At 39.1% G+C, this 21326-nt stretch overlaps 2 protein-coding genes across 19 annotated transcripts in view; one reads left to right on the forward strand and one right to left on the reverse strand.

Moving 5' to 3' along the window:
- Positions 1–13703, reverse strand: spz5 (spatzle 5). The gene is made up of 7 exons (XM_064689565.1): positions 13291–13703; positions 6222–6457; positions 6051–6154; positions 5900–5950; positions 3050–3310; positions 2446–2991; positions 1–742 (listed from the first exon to the last, which is right to left on the reverse strand). The coding sequence occupies exons 2-7, from the start codon at positions 6291–6293 to the stop codon at positions 574–576; spliced, it is 1203 nt and encodes a 400-aa protein (XP_064545635.1). The 5' UTR covers positions 6294–6457; positions 13291–13703; the 3' UTR covers positions 1–573.
- A 3665-nt stretch (positions 13704–17368) lies between these two features.
- Positions 17369–21326, forward strand: part of Shab (Shaker cognate b) — a 60772-nt gene continuing 56814 nt past the window's right edge. For 17 of the 18 annotated variants that reach the window (XM_064689916.1, XM_064689918.1, XM_064689921.1 and 14 more), the window contains exons 1-2: positions 17369–17679; positions 20574–20826. The gene's annotated coding sequence lies outside the window, so the exon portion shown is untranslated. The remainder of the gene's footprint in view (positions 17680–20573; positions 20827–21326) is intronic. The other variant, XM_064689917.1, reaches the window with a different exon arrangement.

Consider the following 21326-nt stretch of genomic DNA (forward strand, 5'->3'; position numbering starts at 1 on the left):
ATTAAAATGAGAATTTTGAGCGCTTCTTTTGAATTTATGTTTTTTTTGTTGTTGTTCTAGGGTTAATTTTTATATATATAATTTATATATATTAAATATTAGATATATAAACAACCCATGGCGTTTCTAGATCATCTCGTAGTCCACAAGGCGTTGTTTATTTAATCGCATTCAATTATATCGTTCGTTTATTTAATATGATTTCCATTATGCTGCCTTTGCTTTGCTTTTTACTACTTTGTTTTTAAATTAAATGTAAAACTAAAGTGAATGTGCGTGTTTTGTATGAAAGTGTGTGTGTGTGTGGGCGTGTGCTTTGCTTTAAATTTAGTTATCAATTATTTGCTGTAAAAATCATTTTCAACACTCAATAATTACAATGTTGAAAGCCAGAGATGGCTCAGTGTCCAAATGACATGGCTACTCGGTCGTGGATCGGGATTCGCGCTCTGTCACTGTCAATGTCCCCCATCTCTCTCTCTCTCTCTCGCTCTGTCTCGCTCTGTCTCTTCCATTGGGCCGGATCCGGTCCTAATGCATCCATTGCTCAGCTGCTGCTGCTGCTGCTGCTGCTTAATTTGCGGCTATCGTGCAGACGCAGCAACTGGGAAACCAGAACGTGTCCGTGTAGAGATTTTGGCCGTTGCCCTGCAGCGCAATTAAACGTTTTTGTACGAACTTCTGCTCGCACCTGGAGTTGTATCCATTGGGCAGATCGCACAGGTTTGAGCATGTGTTTGAGCTAAAATGGCAAGAAAATTATAACAACAACGACAGGAGGAGAAGGAAGATAAGGAGCAGGAGAAGGAGCGGAAACAGCGTCAAATGCGCCAAAGTCAACAAATGCAGAAAATTTAGTTGTGGGCTTTGCTCATAAATAAAAAGAAAAAATACAAAAAAAAAATAAAAGCAGAGAAGCGCCGGCTGCAAAGTTGAAAGTTTAACGAACTTGTTAAAACGGGAATCGTACGTAATTGATAAGGAGCTGAGCAACGGTACTCGGGCACTTGGAGTGCTGCATCCCGTCCAGCTGTTGCTCCTGGGCCACGATTTATGCGCCACAGCGCACAGCGCACTCATTTGACTAAACAAATTGCGAGCTAAGTACCCCGCATCACTCCAAGGGACAGGGTATAGGTATGGGCATGGCCATTGGGCACAGGGCATATATGCAGGCAGTAGGGCAGGCGACAAGCGACAAACAATTAGGGCACGCATTGACCGACCCCAGCAGCAGCAGCAGCAGTAGATGCAGCTCTCACACAAACACACACTCTCTCTCTCTCACACTCGCTCTCACGCTCTCTCTTTCTCTTTCTCTGCACTGGCTACAGCTACTCGAATATGTATGTGTACTTCATCAGGTCTCGTCACCCTATTTTTACCTCTGTTTGCGCTTTTTTTCCACTGCGCTGAAAGGTTCGAGTAGCGCACGCATAAGGGCACGAAGGGGACACATCCATAAGGCAGCACCGGCCGTTGGTAATCTTGGCTGTTTCGGGGTGTTATAATTCGTTTAGCCGCAATTATGACACAAAACATAACCATACCGTGCACATACCCATACTAGTGCTTGCAGTTCTGCCCACGTGCCCATCATGCCATAGGGTTCCCCTAACTAACCCAACAGCATAAGTATTTACCGAAAAGGGGAACACTTATTGATATGGAACTGAGCTGTCGCTATCCTGCTGTGTAAGTGTGTGTGTGTGTGTGTGTGTGACGGCGGGAGAGGAGCCCTTTGCGCTGATTGCAAGTGTTGTTTAAATTAATTGTTGAAAAAAAATAACAGCCATAGTCAATAGGGCATAAACATTGACATTGAGAAGATGAGAAGTATGCTGAATTCAGTAGTTCGTATTGCACATTTGACTTTTTTGAGCAGGTGACAGAGATTTGGGCGAAAGGAAGCAATTAAGAGTCGGCTATTTAAAGTAAAATAAAAATAGCTTTCTACAGAATATGGAAGAGATATCACGAAATTGGTTATACAATTTTAGTATATCTTTAAAAAAACCTCTTCATTCCTTTTGTAATATTAATATTGATTAATGATGTGCAACATTTAGCTAAATCATCTGAATAGATATAGGAAAATTGAGCGAAGCCAGCCAATTACAAATCGGCATAATAATTGTGGAATAATAATAATTGTAATTGCATAATAATTGTGGAGTTAAAATTTTCAAGTTCCCGGTTAAAATTATGATTTGAGCCACCCTAATGTCACAGCAAGCAGTGTGCAAGCAGTGCACAGCCGAACGCCGAGTAGGTGCTTGCTGCTTTAACATTCAGCTCGGACACAAACCACAGTCAAAAGAAGGCGAAGTTACGAAAAACGCGCGCGAAACGCCTGAATTATCCAGTTAAAGCTATAAACTTTAGTTTAAAGTATTTGCTTGATCAAAGATTATTGGGGACTCACTCTTTTTGGGATATACTTACGCACAGAGCTCTGCCTTGACCATCTGACGAGCGGTGTTCTCCTCGTTGACCACGAACATCCAATTGCCGCGGGAATTGAGAGCCGCTTGAGGCGTTATGAACTGCGATGTCGTCTCGCAAAGCGTTGAGCGCGACGGACTCTGTCGCTTGGTGCGAGATTTTTTTTTCTTATTGTTGCTTTTGTTGTCGCTGACGCCCACAATATCTAAGAGATCCATGTTGAGCGATACATCGCGCGTGCTGCGCTTCTGCTGCTCATGCTCCTTCCCCTCTACACTCTCCTCCTGCCCAGCCGGCTTCTCCGTTTCCACAGCCACAGTTTCCCCTGGCTGCTGTTGCTCTGCCTGCTCCGCTGCCGCCTGTGTGGCCTTCTGCTTAATACTCAGATCGCGCACCAGACGCTTCAGCCAGAGCGTGGCATTGTAGGGCGTTCTGCCCAGGTTGTTGTAGAACAGATGCGTCGAGCCCGATGCAGAGGGTCCTCCGGTCTGCTGGTTGCCCGCACGCTGGCCACCGCCCGATGCCGCCGAGGTGTACAACAGGTAGCTGAAGCGTCAGAGATAGTTAGGATTGTCTGGAGAGGAGAACTACTGCAGTTACTCACGTGGGCGCATCCGTTGTGGGATTGGGGGCAAAGAGAGAGTTGCCCGCCCCACGCTGTGGCACGCCGCCAAACGGCGTCTGATAGCTGTAGCCATTGAAGTCTTGCCCATTGGCAAAGTCACGCTGCGGAAATATAGACTTTGGATCATAGAATACGGGCGTGTCGGACCACGCAACGGCTGAGAATTCATCCCAGGTCTCGTCCACCAGCAAAGAGGCCGCCTCGTAGCCCCATTTGCGTACGAGACTCTTGATGAGATATCTGAAGAAAAAAAGTCAAGACAATGAGTTGAGCTTGTTGTGAGCTGCTCGTTGCCCAGGTGATGCAAGAGATTATTTTGAGTAGATTAGTTGCTGCTGTTGCCTGGGAATGTGCTGCGAAAGTGGAATATCATGCCACTTGTCGACATCGCCCAATTGGCTTGTGTAACAAGCAAATAAACAGACAGACAGACGGACGGGCGGACGGACGGAGGGACGGACGGAGGGACGGGCGGGCGGACAAGTGCTCGAAATTGCGCCACGCCCCTCCGAGAGCTGTTAAATCATAATTAATATGCAACCAGACAATGAGTTGGGGTAAATACGAGTCTGAGTAATGCATATAACACAACTGTTCGTGTTGATGTCTTCAACACTTAACCTCTTCGTCGTCTTCTTCGTCTTCTTAACAGCTGCAACGCATGCGTGTCACGTGCCGCATTATGAGGTGAAAACGGGCTCTGGCTTTTCCACATACGAAATGTTTTATATGTATATATATATTTTTTTTTTAGAATTATGCAATATCCAAATTCCGTAGGCCTCGTAAAAATGACTACTTAATTGCTGAGTCGGCGCCGAATTGCGGCCTTACTTGGCGTCCGCCTTATCATTATGATTACCATAATCATTATCATTATCATTATCATTGCGTGTAGTGGCAACAGCTAACGCACATTTTATTTAAATCGAAGAAATTGTCTAAAAATAGCAACACCAATGGAAAACCAACCAGACAGAAAAAAAACCACATAGCAATGCATATATAAATGATTTAGCGAGAAAATTTTGAAGTTGCAATCAACGAAGTTTAAATACACTGACAAACTGACAACAGGCTCTAATATTAACTATGATATTGAGTTGAGGAATATGTTAAACAACTTCAAGGAATTGGTAAAAAAATTTGCGTATATCCTTAAATTTAGCTACTTTATAAAGGAATTTTTATTCCTTTTGTTTTTTGTATTTGTTCCTTTGTACCTAATCTTGAAATTATCTAATTTTATGATAATGATTCACATGAAACCTTAACTTTTCAAAGCTAACGACCAGATATTCCTCAACTTTCTAGAATATTGAAGACAAAAAGTATTATTATAGTTATTTGTAACGCTTTTTGATTCATAATTTTATATTATCTTCGGCTCAAGGTCAAAAATATTATCTTGCAAGAAGATAGTTGGACATAAAACAAGTAACTCGCTAATGATAGAAGAAGTTATATTTTAATCTGAATAACACGTTTTCTGAACATACCAATTAAAATTCTAAAATTGTTCTTACATTTAGCTCAATTCTAGAAGTAATGTTCCGTTTTATAAAAGATATGCCTAAAATCTCAAAGATGCCTCCCTGAATTATGCGCTTTTCATAACTGAAGTCAAGCTAAAACTCAATTTTAAGAAATATTCAAACATAAATCTAATTTATGTAAGATCTCAAAGGTCTTCACAAGAGGCTCGCCTGAATTTGGAACTTTTGAAAACTAAAAACAATGAATTACTCAATTTGAAGGAATATTAAAAAAAAATCTATGCATTTTGAAAGCTGGAAGAATTGAAAAAGTTAGCCCTATTGTTATCTTCAGAACAAAGCCTATAATTAATGTCCAGTTTTAATGATACTTATATAGAAAATAAAGGTAAGTCCTCAAAACTCTTCACATACTGTAATTCAAGAATTTTAAAAGCGTGAAACAAGCAATATAATCTATATAAATCAAATTAAAAAAATGAAAAATATAAATGCTAAAATTTGATTAAAACACTAAATAATATAATGTATACATTCCTTTTCTTCCCTTCTTATCTTCAGCTCAATCTCAAAAAAATGTTCCAGTAAGAAGTACTTTTCTAGTTAGATATTTATATAAACACGTTATGCTCATAAGTTTTCAAAATAAATGCAAAATGTATTTCAATCTAACGTTCATTTGGGGAAATCAATCTCAAAAGAGAGCAAGATATTTCGTTTGATTAGAACTTTTGGTTTTACCTATGCTTAACTACGTGTATATCATAGTTATTTATACCCTTAGTAAGAGCATAGAAATGCTTAATTATTCAAAGAGGCATTCATAAATATTCGAGAAGCACGCGGCGCGTCGTCACAGACAAAGTGTCTTGAACTGTCAATTCAAGTTTATTGGGTCAAGGAGCTCCGCCAGCTGGTCGAGCAGCAACAGCAACAGCAACAGCAGCAACATCTTCGAGTACGTGCGTTGTCGTCGCGGAAACAGCAGCAGCCAACTGCCAGCAGTCAGCAGTCAGCAGTCGGCAACTGGCAACTAGCAGCTAACAGGTCTACAGGTCTATAGGTATACGGGTATTCGGGTATCTATTGACAATAGATACGCGTGTGTTATATGCAAAAACTTGTTTCTGGTTTCGGCAGCTCGATTTGAGACTTTGCTTCGAATTGATTTGGATACAACGACAAACATTTGTTTGAAATGCATTTGTTTGTCAGCAATAGCTGTTGTTGTTGCTGCTGTTGTTGTTGTTGCTGCTTGACTTTGGAGCTGGCACATTAAGTGTATTATTTATGCTGACATTGTGGCCATTAGCCGGCAACGCGTTCAACTTACGTGGGATAGTTAGCGACATGCTCGCAGTAGGTTTTGCCGGGCCTGGCACAGCTGTGATAGAAAGATAGAGAGAGAGAGAGAGAGAGAGAGAGAGAGAGCATGAGAATCCGTAGATGGATCAGATGTGTGTCTTATTGGCTAACAGACTTACTTGGGCGTCTGTCCCGGCGGCGCTGGCAGATACTGGCAAGGCGGCGCACCATATAAGCCGCATGATGGCGGCGTGCTGAATGCTGCGGAAATACAAGCTAATATCTGCAAGAGTTGAATACACATATATTAAGACTGTGAATGAGTGTGAATGAATGCTTGTTGTACTCACCACATGGGTAAGGAGTATACCACTATAACTACTAGAAGTGCGGAGACGGAGACGCTTAATACTCTTTGTCATTGTCAATTCATTCGTCGTTGGGCTTTCGGGATTTGCATTTGCATTTGCGTTTCCGTTGCCTGAGATACACACACACACACAAAGAGTTGAGTTGAGTTGAGTTGAGTTGAGTTGAGAGCTGAATTTTGTTTGGCAGCGGCGCGTTGTCAGTTTTGGCTGATGAGCTGAAAGTGAGCGCCCGCAATGGTCGTTGGAGAAATTGCAATAAATCACTTGATTATGTAGGAAATCAATTATACTAGATAAACACCTTATACTTGCAGTATTTGTTTACAGATTATACAATTAACTTGATTTACGACTGTGCTCGTGCACTTGGCTTGGGCTGCATGCGAATAAGCACAGATGTATATATATATACATATATATTATATGGATTAAAAAGCTTTTTTTAGCATTTTAGCTAACAATAAATGTTGATTGTTTAACGCAGTTGGTTGACAGCATGTTTTGTAGGGGGTATTACAATTTCGTAACGAAATGTTATGAGACATCTCAGACCGCATAAAGTGTATTTACCCTATATCAACAGCCGATATGATAAGTCCATTTATTTCAAAGACATCTCCTAGCCCATAAATTACATAAGTTCTGTGTTTACAGCCTAGTTTGATATGTCCGTCTATTTCTTGGCTATGTACAAATCGAGCATATGATCTAGCTGCCATACGCATGACCCTCAGTAATAAAGTTCTATTGTAGATCATATTTGTTTGGCTATGGGTATGGCTATGGCTAATTTGGCTATGGTATACTCCTTATTCATTAGCAACAATCTTATCTACATCGGACTACTATATCAAGTAGCTCTATAGGTAGAAAAGTAAGTATTAAATATATATATGCTTTATCAAGTAGATCTAGTTCGAAACATGAGTTTTTATTGGAAACCATTGTCTGTTTTTTTAAACTCATATAAATATATATGTACAATATATCAAATATTTTATATATTTTGACCAAACTAAGCAAATACAAGCTTCTCCATCTGTAAAATCACAAGCTGCACGTTTACAAGGGTATTTAATACTCGGCGTGACGAATATAGACGTTATTTCTTTATAAATTTTCTGATCTAGATGATACGATATGTGTACAGGTATGTTTGAATGTAACGGCGATTAGGAGCTGGGTAATTACCAGGGTATTTACCAGCCGACCGTTCTCAGCTAGACAACCTTATCCCTGACTTAGTCACTTCGGCTATGTTTTCAGTCAAATTTTAACTATAATTGATTTCCCACTCCCTTTTTAGTTGTCTTTTACATATAAGTATTATATATTACATATCTTTTACCCCTTAAGAACTTGACTAGTTCAACCACAAATTGAAACGCAGAGCGTCACATTTCGATTTCATAATATTTCGCAGTTCAAAGCTAAAACTGCAAGTGAAAAACTTAACGACATTTGTTCTGCAAACAGCAATGAGAAGTGCTCAAAAAGTGTTTTCCATACAAATAGTCGTTGCTGCGTTTGGCACCACAAAGCGCTAATTAAGTTGGAGCCGGGTCGGGCGAGTTGTTGCGGCCAAATGGAGTTCAGTTTCAGGTTGTCGCGAGTCAAGTCAAACAATCAACAAGAAAACCATCAACAATGAGCGACGCGTAAATTGCGAAAATAAATTGCTAAAAGTGAAAGTGACTCCAAAGCCACCAAAGCTGCTGCCCGCACAGTCATAAACTCCATTTGGCCAGCTGTGTGGGTTAGCTTGCGAGCACAATAGACAATGCTGGCCCATGGGCCACGCCCACAGTCCGCAATTGCAATTAATTACTTGGCAAGTCAACGAGTGGGCGTTTCATTGGGCATCTTAAACGGTAGTCGCCTGTCGACTAATGTCAATATTTATAAATTTATTCAATTGCTAGATCTGAATATGTATATGAATATATATGTTAGATAAATGTATTGAAAGCTGATTCCGGAACTCTAATCTGTTTCTTACTATGAAATTAAAAATGGTTAGGTTCGTAGTAAGAAATAGATTAGAATTCCGGGTTAAATCCTAACCTAACCTAGTAGAATTAAAAAATTTTAAATTGATTCTGTTTATAAACAAAAAAGGAATTTATTGATTAAATAATCCAAGGTAAAAATCAAAGCCTGAGTTCAGGGATGAGGGAATCAGTTTAATGAACCGGAACTAAGGGCAGGTAGTTGGTTCGCACCGTGAACCGAAGCATCAACTACTTTTGTACAACCTAAATTAATATACCAATTAGCTGTTTATTGGCATGTATGCTATGCGCGTTGCGAAGAACATCGATCTTCGGCATGCTTGAAAGTCTATAGACTAAATAGTATATTACCATAAACCATACAACTATAACACATGTATCTATTTGCATCAGTTGACTTCAAACAATTTCAGCTTTTTTTTTTTTAATTTTAAGTCTATTGTCAATTTCTTATCATTCAAGAGTATGATATTTTTGTGCAAATGTATGTTACAGGTAGAAGAAAGCATAACCGACCCCATAAAGTATAAATATTCTTGATCAGAATTGACAGTCTAAGCGATCTACCCATGTACGTCCGTCTGTCAGTATGAATGAACGTGTGGGTCTCAGACTCTTTAAGAGATAAAGACTTGAACGTAGGTCCTCCTAGTGCCAGCGCAGTACGAGCTTGTTATCCGATACTTGATAGCGTGTCTTGTTTCCAAGCAATCGATCAAAATCGATAATCGATAACGAAATTCTGTTTTCGAGCAAATCTCTGTGGTTTCAATGGATTGAGTCACCAAATTTGACAAGTAGTTTCTAGAATAGTATATACAGCTCAAGTATCTTTCATTTCCTAGTCGGGCACTCGCGACTAGATCACTCTTGTTCGTTATAATAAATTGAATATATTATACACTATGGATATCTTAGTTATAAAAATATACTTATATTAAATATACTTCATTGTTTTTATATGTTTTCCATTTTTGTATAGCATTTTGACCTCGCTTGAGAAAGCTATGGCGTTTACAGTTATTCAACCCCCAAAAATAGCCAACAATTATATTGCTAAATATTGCAAATTAAAAAATTAAAAATCCTTGCCAACAAAATTTTGTTATATAACATAATACCATACCCTACCTACGCCATATTATAATACCATTTCGTTATTTGTTACCCCAAATCTATTAAAAAAATATCGGTTTAAGCTGTTGCAAAGTGTAATTGGCATTTGGCTGGAATTAAATCTAAGTAGTTACAAGCTTACCCTTCACTGAATGGTTATATAAAGTTTCCTTATAAAGGACGCTCTGAACCTTTACAATTTACACTGCCAAATAGGATTTGTTGTTTGCAGTTTGTGATTATGATGTTAACTGTTTGCTTTTTCAGACTAGTTTAAAAGTTCCTTCTGCTCGTGAATTCTCAAATGTTCTATTTGAAATGTTTTAAGCTGTTATTTTCAAAGTTGGGCATTTCCCCAATTAAGTTTGCATGTTCTACAAAAATAGAATTTCAAATTATAATTAAAAATCGGATAAAACAACCAAAACACGTTATTTATATTAACAAAAACAACAAAATGTAACTCCCAAGTTATTTATTTTTTTTTTTTTTTTTTGGTATAGAAATAACCGTTACTAATTCAACGGCTACCGCAAATAAAAATGATAATCATAATGTGTATAAATACATAAAAAGCTGAAATGCTGTTCAAATCAAGAGCAAAGCACACAATACGATATCAGAAACCGGATTTCGTGACAAGCGTATCTCAGTGCCAAGTGTTATAGTTCCATAGGTAAAAATCATAGAAAAAAACAAACTACAATTAGATTCGGAGTTCAGGTAAAAACAGCAACAACAACAACAATAAACCAAGTCAAGTCATGCCATGAAAATGAAATAATTTCAATAGAACTTGCGTCCGAGTTGTTCTTTGAGACTGACACCTGCGCGGCTGAGCTGAGGCTGTGTTAGGATTTCCGGGATCTGGCCTGGTGGAGCATGGTCAAAGCATGTGGAGGTTGTCACTTTCGATTTCATAAATCAATCAACTTTGGCAACACAATACACAAAAGCCAGCCATAACAAAAGCCCATAAAACTGAATGCGCAAATGAGCTTGAGAGCGGCGGCATTTTAGCCACTTTGGCGATTTTGCCCATTTGGGCCATTTAGCGACATTGTCGCCATCATTGGCATCTGCTAATGGAGTCGCCTCGGCCAGGCATGGCTGGCTGGAGTCTCGGCTTCAGCACATAGTTACGCCCACGCTCTTGGCATTTCCCATGTTGCGCAGGCGCCGCCGACCACGGCCAGTTCATCAGCTCATAAATCATAAACAAAAGAGTTGTTCGCTTTGTTGTTGTTGCTGTTGCTGTTGTTGTTGTTGCTGTTTTGGCTTTTGGCTGCTGTTCAAAATGTTTTACGGCCTATTGAGCATTTGGCCATTTGCACGGCATTAAGTCATTTGGCCGAAAATGCACTGAAACAGTCGAAAACGATTTCGCGCTGACAATTAGCACATTTCAAATTGATCAATTGTCAAGTCGTTTAAATTGACTGTAATGTGTTTCAAATGATTTGTCTAATTACTTTTGCTATATATTTTAAAAATATATATTAATGGCATATCCAGTTAATTGCCTTGTTTATTTGTTCTAAAAGCGATTGTAAAAGTAGATGCTAAAAGTGTTAAGTTGGCAAACAAATACTTGTGTGTAAGCCGAAGCGTGAACAAGCTCTAAGAACACAAATTTGAGGGCTAGGACCGAAGGCATTAAGCTATTTTTTTAATTATTTCTCGAATGAATCAATTGGCCAGCGAGGTCGTGCGATTTAACACCTTTTCCTTGAGGTTACGTGAAGCGATCTATGGGAAACTTTGAACAACTTGTAAGACAACATTGTGCATACCTAAAATATCAACGGCCGCAATACCTCAAAATTGGGTTTCCAGATTGTGCAATATACGAGCCACATGCCTGTCATTATATTTAAACCTTAATGATATTAAATTGTCTCTCTAGCAAAGCCAATTTTCAGTTTGCGAATTTGCAATCCGAGTATTTTATTTATTTTTATATCGGAAAAGAAATCATATATAAATACATGATATCGAAATTGTTTTCATTTTTTATTTTAATAAATAAAATCCCGGATCTCGAAACAGCTAATTAAATATTTTCATATAATATTTTATTAATATTTCATATACCTCCAGAAATGAGTATATCAAATATATTTGTCTATACTCTAAATATATTTGTTGTCGAGTTAATAAAGCTCTGGTTTAAAATCTACATTTACTAATATTGAGAACATTGAATGAGTTATAAAAAAGTTATGTATAATAAGAGAGCATGTATACATTTTAGGTTTGAGACAGACAGACAGACAGATAGACAGACAGGCAGATAGATGGTGGGTTGAACAGAAGCTAGATCGACTCAGCTAGTCGTTTTTGCGGTTGAAGACAGTTTGTTCTGGTCGTTAGACATATTTGCACAAAACCTGAATAAAAACTTTTTTCTAAACATTTTAAATATGTACATACGATATTTCATATCAAAACTGAGGCTAGAACAGGCATAAAGCTGCGTCTACTTTTTCTTTCTTGAAAAAGCAAATATACATAAATAAGTTTTGCTGCATAAAAACTGGTGTCAAAATAGGTAAAATCAAATAATAAATCCAACATTCAAAACCATTTTTAAAAGCAACTTTGATCACTAAAATAAAATATGTATCAATCATTTGGAAAATCGATTGAAAAGCTTTTGCATTAAACTTATTTTTAAATCGAGCTTGAAACTAAAATAAAATAAGTTTAATACAACAATTTTTCCACCGATTTTCCGATTAAGTGGTGGATTTTCTCAAATAAAAATTGATAATGCATTAATAAGTATTCCAGTGACCCTCTTCTGTAATTGTTGAAATAAAATGTTTCAGTAGGAGGAAATGCAAACATGAGATATATATAATAATTCAAATCTCGTGAGTGGCTTGATTCATAGGTAATTCGTCGAAACACTAAATTGAGCTACTCTGTTTTTTGTTTTTTTTTTTTTTTAAACTGTTAAATAACGAATAACAAGTTCGCAATAAAATGCACATAAAAGTGAAGAAAAAAAGACGATTAATTGCTGATATGTTTATGCCCTTGTAGAGGGAACAACAATTTTGGATTGAGGTTTCTATTTTGGCTGTCTTTCAGTTTCGGTTCGCTAGCTGCTTAAAGCTGAATATCTTCTAAGGAAATGTGGAATAGAAATCATACAGTCAGATCCAATCAACGGAATGTTGAATATAACACTTGCATGTTAGTTGCCAAGACGTCCACCCACTTCGAATCCCGCTCCCACTCCCTAACCGTTTCGCCGTGTCGCTTGCCTTAATCAATTAGTTTAGCTTTCACCTATTAATTTAGATCTCAATAAAAATGATTTAACTTAATTTGGCACTAATTTGGCAGTATTCACCAATACATACACATACACATACGCATACAAATGTACATGTGTAGTTGGGAAAGACAATGGTGCGATATAAATACGATATAAGAAATACCAGACACCAATTCCAAAAGATCGCTTCATTATAATTTTTTAAGCATATATTTTATACTTGAGTTTAACTGAGAAATTAAGCACGACTTTTCAAGGCTGTTGATAGTGTTTTTTTCTGCTTCTTCTTCTTCTTCTTCTCCTCCTTTTTTTTGGTTTTCTGTTTGTTGTTTTTGTCGCATTTGTTTTTGTTTCATTGGCTTCGTTTTAGTTAATTTGTTAGCTTTATTATTTTATTTTCATTCATCTCTTGCATGTTACATGTGCTTCAAACTTTCCGCACAAGCCGAATATGTTTAAACAATAAATCAGTTGTTTCTGTTGTCGACTGAGCTTGGTTTGAGTCAAACAATTTTTGGAATTTATTTAATTAGCTGCCGCGCTGACGGCACAACCACGCGGCAAATTGAATAAATGTGTGTGTAAGCGTGTAAGAAGAAAAAATACTATACATTGATTAATATTAATTGCTCACCTTTTTATTTATAAATAAATATGAATTCAGTAATTGCGCTCATCAAAACGAAACGAGTAAAACTGAGTTGGCTTTAGAATAGATCTGTTTTACTTTTCTGAACTGATTTTTTGACACAATTTCGAATTCGCACTGCATTCGAGCGATTTTGATTTCGGCTCGAAATTCTTATTATGCTTTTGTTGTTTTCTCTTTTATTTCAATTTGTTTTTGTTTTGATTTTGATATGACTTTTATTTATTTGATTTTTTTGTGTCGGCGAACAATTCACTCGCAAATGCGTCTAATTAAAAAACTTAACACGTTCGAGCGTAGAAAGGCAACGCGAGTCCAAGTCCAAGATTTCAATTTCGTTTCTTATTTCGATTTCGTTTTCGCTTTCCGTATCACGCGGCTAGCCCAATCGCGGCTGCAGCTCGTAGCCAACTGAGCGCGGGGCCCAAACCTCGCTTCAGCTGGGGGCCAAGCAGAGTCGAGTCTATGACGCCGGCAGCAGCAGAAGCAGCGCCAGCAGCTGCCGCCGGAGACGTCATGCCGGTTACTAGACAGCTAACACATGCATAAAGACAAAGAGAGGGGGGCGGCGGGGTTGTTCGGCAGCAGGTCTCTTCTTGCTGATCGTTCAACCTCTGAACTTTTGTCGCAGGGCCAACATGATTCATGCTGCAGCCTGACTGGCCAAAAGCATTTAATATGGCATATTCCAGCTTTAAGTAAAGACCGGAAGTTCATTAGCTGATCCGACAGCTATTCAAACAATATGCGTCTGTATTTTATTTACTGTCAATTTTTATTATTTGTTTTACATTGTCGCGAATATGCGAAACTGTAATAAAGTGATTTTATTTAAATTGTAAATTATTTCGTTTTTTCTTTTTTATTTTTATTCATTTTTTGCGCTGCTGCCATTTGTTGTTGCTTTTGTTGCTTTGTTGCTTTTGTTGCTGGCCATAGACACAATTCATTGTTAGCTGAGATGCTTTTGATTTTTATGGCCAATGAAGGTTATTTTGGCTTTTATCTGCTTTATACGTATTTTTTGTGCTGCTGTTCGCTATTTGTCTCTTTTCTGGCTTTTGGCCAAAGAGATCTTTAAATGCACACACACATCGCTTGTCAACTCGAGCTAAGCCTTCTTTATAACTACGCAAGAGGCGTGTTTTTTTCCCCTTTTTTTATGGCGCTCAAAGACCACGCACAATTGTGGGTGGCAGCTGCGGAGCAATAGCCTTTGCTTATGGCTGTGCAAGCCATTTACATCAATTCTTTTTTTTATGAATACACAAGCTTTTGCATTTATAAATACTGCCTTTCAATACTCTTTCTATTCGTTTCACATCTTCAGCATGTTTAAAAGGCATCAAGGCTTGCTCTCTTGACTAACTTGCAAAGAATGTTTATTTATTCGAAAAAATAAAAGCTGAATTTACTTTTTATGGGCAAAAAACAGTCTTTAGAAGCTGACACTTAGTTAAAGTGATCTCGCGAGTATAATTCTAATATTAAGCTGACTTTAGCATCTCAAAATTTTATTTACTTTAACTTAAGTTTGAGAGTCACAAGCATAAAAAATTAAATAAATTTAAAACTCACTTGCACTGTATATTAAATAAGAAAAGGATATGAGAAATAAATGAATAATCATTGATTTAAGTGTCACAAATTATTATAATATGTATTAAATAAATTATATTATATTATATATTATATATTTTATTTGATGAAAGCTCCCCAAATTAATATATATAAACCTTGCTCAAAACTATTTCAATTTTCATCAGGATTGTCTACTTCGTCAAGATTTTCACCTAGATTCTCTTTCAAAAGATCTCCAATTTTTAAATAAATTTTAAAATGTAAAATTGAAGCTAAACATTTTGAAGAACATATGAAAGAAAAGCTTCCTTCTGCATTGCGTTTGTCTAGTATTTTTTTTATAAGTCACGCCAAGAATCGGCCATCAATATCGGCTATAACAGGACAAATTGAGAAGCCACGCCTTGGCATATGGACAAGGCTTAAAATCTAGTATTTTAAATAAAAAATACAGATTAATTCTGTGAAGTAGATGCCCTGCACTACATTCTTCTAGAGGCGTCGGTGTGGGGATATTTTTTTTTGTTTTTTGCACAACTTTCACAAGAGCCACCGAAAGAAATGGAGATGGCGAATGAGACGGAGACTGTGTCCGACTACGGGCATATCGTGAAATACGGAAAAACCCTGCGAGCTGCTGGCCGCTTGGCCACTTGGATGCCTCACGCGATCGCCGTTAGGTTGTTTTGGTGCTTTTTATCGAAAATGGTTTTTAATGCGTTTTTAAGTCAAATTAGTGACTTCATCAGCTGGGCTTGTCTTTCTTCTGCTCAGCTGAATGCTCAGTCGGGGCAGCTGCCCGGTATCACTTAAGCTGCTCATTAATCAAAAGCCCTACGCCAATGTATCGGGACCATTCGCAAGACACGTAACTCATTGTAGGGCTGGCTCCCTACTCCCCCCCCCCCCCTCTCCACCTCCTCATCAACTGCCGCCGGCCAGGGCTTAGTTTCAATTACGAAATTGTTAATTAGAGGCTGGCTGGTTTGTCCGAGATGGCTTACTGACTCGCTGGCCTATTGCGTGGTCGTTGTCGCTGTCGTTGGCTAATGAAAACATCAACTTGTTGCTCTTGGCGTCTGTTGATGGTGTCCGATATATGCGCCGATTTACGGGCATTATAATTTTCGTCGGCACTAACGTTCGATACTGATCTATCGAACTTTTTCTCGTCTGTTGCGCCAACAACCAATTTTAAATGATTTTGTTTAACAAACTCCACGGAAAACTCTAGTAAAACCGCACATTAAACGCGTGCAAAACGCAAGCGTTTCGTTGCCTACGAAGTGTGCGCGGGTTATCTGTCTCTGGCTAGTCTTTTAGGTTGTGTTATGTGCTATGAACAGCTGGTCGTGACAAAAGCTGATTGCTATAGCGGGAATGGAGCTCAACTTGAATTCAATTTGATTGTTATATTAATGGGAAATATTTATTTTAAAAGTAAATTGACAGTAAATATTAATGATAAATTATTAATTGATATTAGATGCATTTATGTAGATTTAAAATAAAAAGAGCTAAATCAATTCAAAAGAAAACATTATCATCAGCTAGACTAAGAATAGATTTTGAACTTGCCTGAAGATGTCATTATACTTAATGTAAGTAAATGTGCCATGAAATTCTTACTATTATTTTTTAATTTATTATGAAAGAATTCAAAGTCTTTGCACTTAAGAGTCAGATGGAGAGACATGGTAACTGGTGTGGATAAAGATTAAAGATGGTAACTGGTATTTATAAAGATTAAGTTGTCTGTTTTTTAGCCCAGATGTCAATATTCTTCTGATTGGTAATTTGTATTCATTGCTGCCTAAGGCCGAAAAACTTTTCTTTTCACAGACACACAGAGAGAGGCGTATGCCTCATGTTAAATAAGCGATAAAAACCATATAAAAAGAAGCATATCCATATGCTTTAAATTTATGCATTATGAACTGTCACGTGCGCTAACTAAATGACCATAAATAATAAAGCCCAAGGAAATGAGCACAAAAACAAAAAAAAAAAGAAAAGAAAAAAGAAAACTCTTACCAACTGATAGCAGAGTGAAAAACAGCAAGGAGCGCAAAACAAAGTACCGCAAGTTGACAATGAATGAAAATGTTTGGAAAATTAAACGGAAAATAAAGAAAAAGTTAACTAGCAGACGGAAAGGCGAAAATTAACGCGCTCTATGGGCCTGTGTAGCTTTTGTTTTATCACTCGGCAAAGCGGCAACAATAACAACAGAATCAAAAGAGACAGACAGAGAGAGAGAGAGAGACAGAGAGAGAGATGGACGGACGGACGAGGAGAGCGCGCGCCAAAGAATGGAAGCGTGTTCGCAAGAGATATGCGAGCGAAAGAGAGAGGAACAGAGAGTGAGAACAGCGAAAAGAGCGAGTCGCGTGAAAAAGTTTTTCTATTGTGAAAAACTTGACGTGGTCGCCATTGCCAACGCCATCATCAGTTCTGTGTTCGGTGTTCAGTGGAGTAACGGCCACAGCTGAAAACGGACGTGTCGTGACGTGTTGTGTTCTGTCTCGCCTTGAGGGTACTCAAAATTCTCGACTCTTGCCCGAGTGTCTGTCCGTGTGCGCCCAAGGGCCGAAAACAAAACGAACGGTACACACAAAAAAAAAAAAAAAAGAAAAGAAAAGAAAATTTAAAAAATATAAATAAATAAAAATAGGTAAATACGAGCGTGGAAAATGTGTGTAAAAATATGCTAGCGCATTAATGTTAATGCATCGGCTGTTCTCACCTTGAAAACCGAACGCGTTGCGGTCTCCGATGCCGTTTCCGATGCGTGTAAGTGCAAAAGTAAAAGTGTCGCGACAAATTGTCGCAAAATCAAAATCATGCAAACAAAAAGTTTGAGCCAAGCAAATTCATGAAAAATGCTCGACAAATGCAAAAAAAAAAAATAAATAAAAGAAAAATATGAAAGAAAATATTAAGCTGAAAAGCGTCAAATAAATCAAGTGCGACCACAAGGCACTACAAACAAATTAAATAAGTCCCAAGCACACACACACACACACACAGCTGCAAAATGGCTGTGTCGCAAATTTCTAGTGACGCGTTCAAGAGTGCAGAAAAAAGGCGGCCAACACACAGCAGCCAAAGTCAATCCATTGATTTTTTGTACTCCACTAGAGATTGAGACGCGCGGCTTCAACATGCCTTCTGCCAGGCAAAAGGACACAGTTATACTGAAACGTGCTCCGTGTTGGTTGTCTAATCCAAAGTGGCGCATGGGGGCCCGCAATCAAATGTCCGCACATTAATAACAACTTTCATATGCCGATCTCATCCCCGGCCCACTGCACGGCCCCTTCCAGCAATTCCAGACGGCCACTTACAGCAGATAAATGGCACAAAAATCGAAAACTAGGCAAACAACACAACAAATTGCCAAACAGCAGCAGCAGCAGCCGCAGCAGCCGCAACACCCAACACACAGAAGCAGGTCCACAGGGCTGGGCTTATGAGTGACAACACGAGGAGTGGGCAAATGGGGGGAGTGGGTGGTCTACGTCGACGCTGGCGTCAATTTGGGGTAAAAAAAAAACACGGGGCAGACGCAGACGCGGCGTCGCAATAATCATAAAAGCGATGAACAGCAGTCAAATGAGGGGCGGTGGGGGAGGGGGCAGCGGGGCTGGGCCCACAAATTCATGCGCTATGCGTCAAACAAACTGGGCGCGGCGTTGCGAGTGTCGCTTCGTGCTGCGGTTGCTGCCACAACAAGCCGCAAGAACTCGAAAGTTATTATTAATGCAGCAGCAGTAATTAGCTAACAGTCAGGCAGTTGGCAATTAGCCGTTAGTAGCTGCGGCTAGGGCCAACTTGCAGTTGCATTAATTATTTGGCAGGCAAGCAGGCGCTTTAACTAAAGGCCGCATCGGCTGCCCAAAGGGCGGGCCAATTAGGCGCATAAACCGTTTACAGCATGACAGAGTTGTGACATAAATACACACATACACACACACACAGCACACACAGCACACACACACGTACACACAGGGAAGGAGACACGTTTTCACTTGACTAAGGTCAAAAGTTTCATCTTCCTCGCGCCTCGCCTCCCCGCAGCGTCCGTGTGCGTCTTCTGTCCATCAGCGCGGCCTGAACTTGATGCTGTCGCAGCTGCCGTCGCTGTCGCCGTCGCCGTCGCTGTCGGCGCTGTTGTCGCTGCTGGCGAGGCCTGTGGCATCTATTTTTAACGTTTTGTGCGCCCGCACAAATAGCATAAGCATGGCCAATAAATGATCAAAAAAAAAAAAAAGTATTTCAAAAGTGGAAAAAAAATTACATGTAGTTTCGAAAAACATTTTCCGCTGCGAATTGCGGCTGCAACAGAATGAAACTTTGCAATTGTCTGCGTGAATTAAGTGACTAAAATTTGGCAATCAAAGTTGGTATCAAAACTAAATTCGTTGGCAGTGAAAGTGTGCGTGTGCGTGTGTGTGTGTGCGTGTGTGTGCCAGGCAGCGACTGTGGCATGCAGACGTAGCAAAGAGCGCAGGACACGCACGGCATACAACACAGCACGCACAGAGAGAGAGAGAGAGAGAGAGAGAGGGAGAGAGAGTAGGGGCAGAGCGTCAATACGAGAGAGAGAGGCAGCGAGTAAGAGTGCGTGCCAGAGCGAAAGAGAGACTCGTAGAGACTTCCAGGCAACAACACGCTGAAATCCTTCCAAAATAACACATTCCGCATATGTGCCTCGGCTTTGCTGGTTCGTTCTCGTACAAAGGATTGTACGCAGGCATTGGAAGGAAAGCCTCTCGCTTCGGTTTTCCTTGCTTGCCTTTTTTTTCCTTTTTTTTTGTTTGTCGTTTTTCGGTTTTTCGCTTCTCGATGTGAAGTTTCGCCTTGGCTGGCTCAGTTCGTGGCTAAACTTTGGAGCGTGTTGTGCTGGAAATTTTGAAAAGCGGAAAGCACCAAGAACCGTAGCATGTAAATGCAAATGAAAACTTAATAATTAAACAATCTACACAAAAACAACAAAAAAAAAAACAAAAGAAAAGGGACATAAAACAAAATACAAAGCCAAGCAGAAGAACAGCTAAATTGAGAAATTGTGCAGCAAGTGTATTTAGAGAAAAAGTGTAATAAGTATTACGATAAAAACGACAACAACAAAGAGAAATAAATTATTGTGTGGAAATGAATGTGCTTTGAAAGTAAGGCGTGTGCCCCACCAACACACACACACACAGACAGTCACACACATGAACATGAACAGGAACAGGGTAGGCTAGCTTAATGTAGACAGATAGGCGAACAGCAGTGCAGACAAACGGACGACGCGAACGTGAAGACAAACAACGAAATAACCGAAAGCTGCGACTACTGTAAATTTCATAGAAACTCGTGGCCAGCACGGCGTATACGCATTATCATAAATGACAGCCGAATAAGTTTTTATTTGCCTCAGACTCCCCATGTTCGCCTTTGTTTCCTTTCCTTTATTTGCCCGTTTTTATATTTCGGCCGTTTTTAGACAACATTTTCTAGCAATAGTTATTGTTGTTGTTGTCGGTTTTTGTTGCTGCTGCTGCTGCTCTTGGGAAATTTTCAATGCAAATTGTGGTCGGTGTGTGCGTGTGTGTGTGTGTGCGTATGTAGTGCAATAATTGAGCCAATTTATATATATATATAAATGTATTTATATATGTGTATTTGTTGTCCCGTAGAGAGCGCGTGTGTCTGTGACAAATTGTGTGGCCATTTCAAGCGGAAAATGTAAGCTAAACAAAAAAATGCCTCTCAGTGCGTAGGCTCAAAAGCAAGCAAAGCGTAAAGCTCGCGACATTTTCAACTCTAAAACTCTCTCTGTTAATTCTGGCCTCTAAACCTTATACCTGCAATATATATACACACATATATAACTCTCGATATATATATATATATATATATATATACAACTGTGCGTGTACTTCTAGCCAGGTAAGTACAGCAGCTAACTGTTAGCAGCCTTTGACTTGCAAATTTTCAAATATTATTTAGCTCGTGCACGGGGCGTATGTGTAATGTGGCGTAAGGGAAGCACCTAGGAGTTGCTATGAAATTATGTTAATTCAATCGATATTTTGACTAATTTAGGCAGCTTTGCATATTACTTTGTTCTGCAATCGAGTGTCGTGTACGCCAATCCACCCACTTTATGAGTCAATTAGCGTAGTAATTTGACATGCTACTTTACGTACTTTACGAACTTCACTTTGCTGAACCCGGCTACCCCTTATGTCAGCTTGGTAGAATGGGAGTGTGCCAACCTATAAACCTTTTTTTTTTTGTGTTTTTGTTTGTCTGACGCTGTTTATCGATAACAATTACACAAGCCGAGCAGGCATATTTTGAACTTGTCAAACGGCATTAGCGACGTTCTGGTTTTGGCCATCCCAATGCCGCCCGTTGTCCGACTATTCTGTGCAGTTGGTACGTGC

Source organism: Drosophila montana, unplaced genomic scaffold, assembly GCF_035044405.1.
Source record: "Drosophila montana isolate Dmon_TW-CO22-7 unplaced genomic scaffold, ASM3504440v1 contig_3218_1, whole genome shotgun sequence".
Classification (NCBI taxonomy): domain Eukaryota; kingdom Metazoa; phylum Arthropoda; class Insecta; order Diptera; family Drosophilidae; genus Drosophila; species Drosophila montana.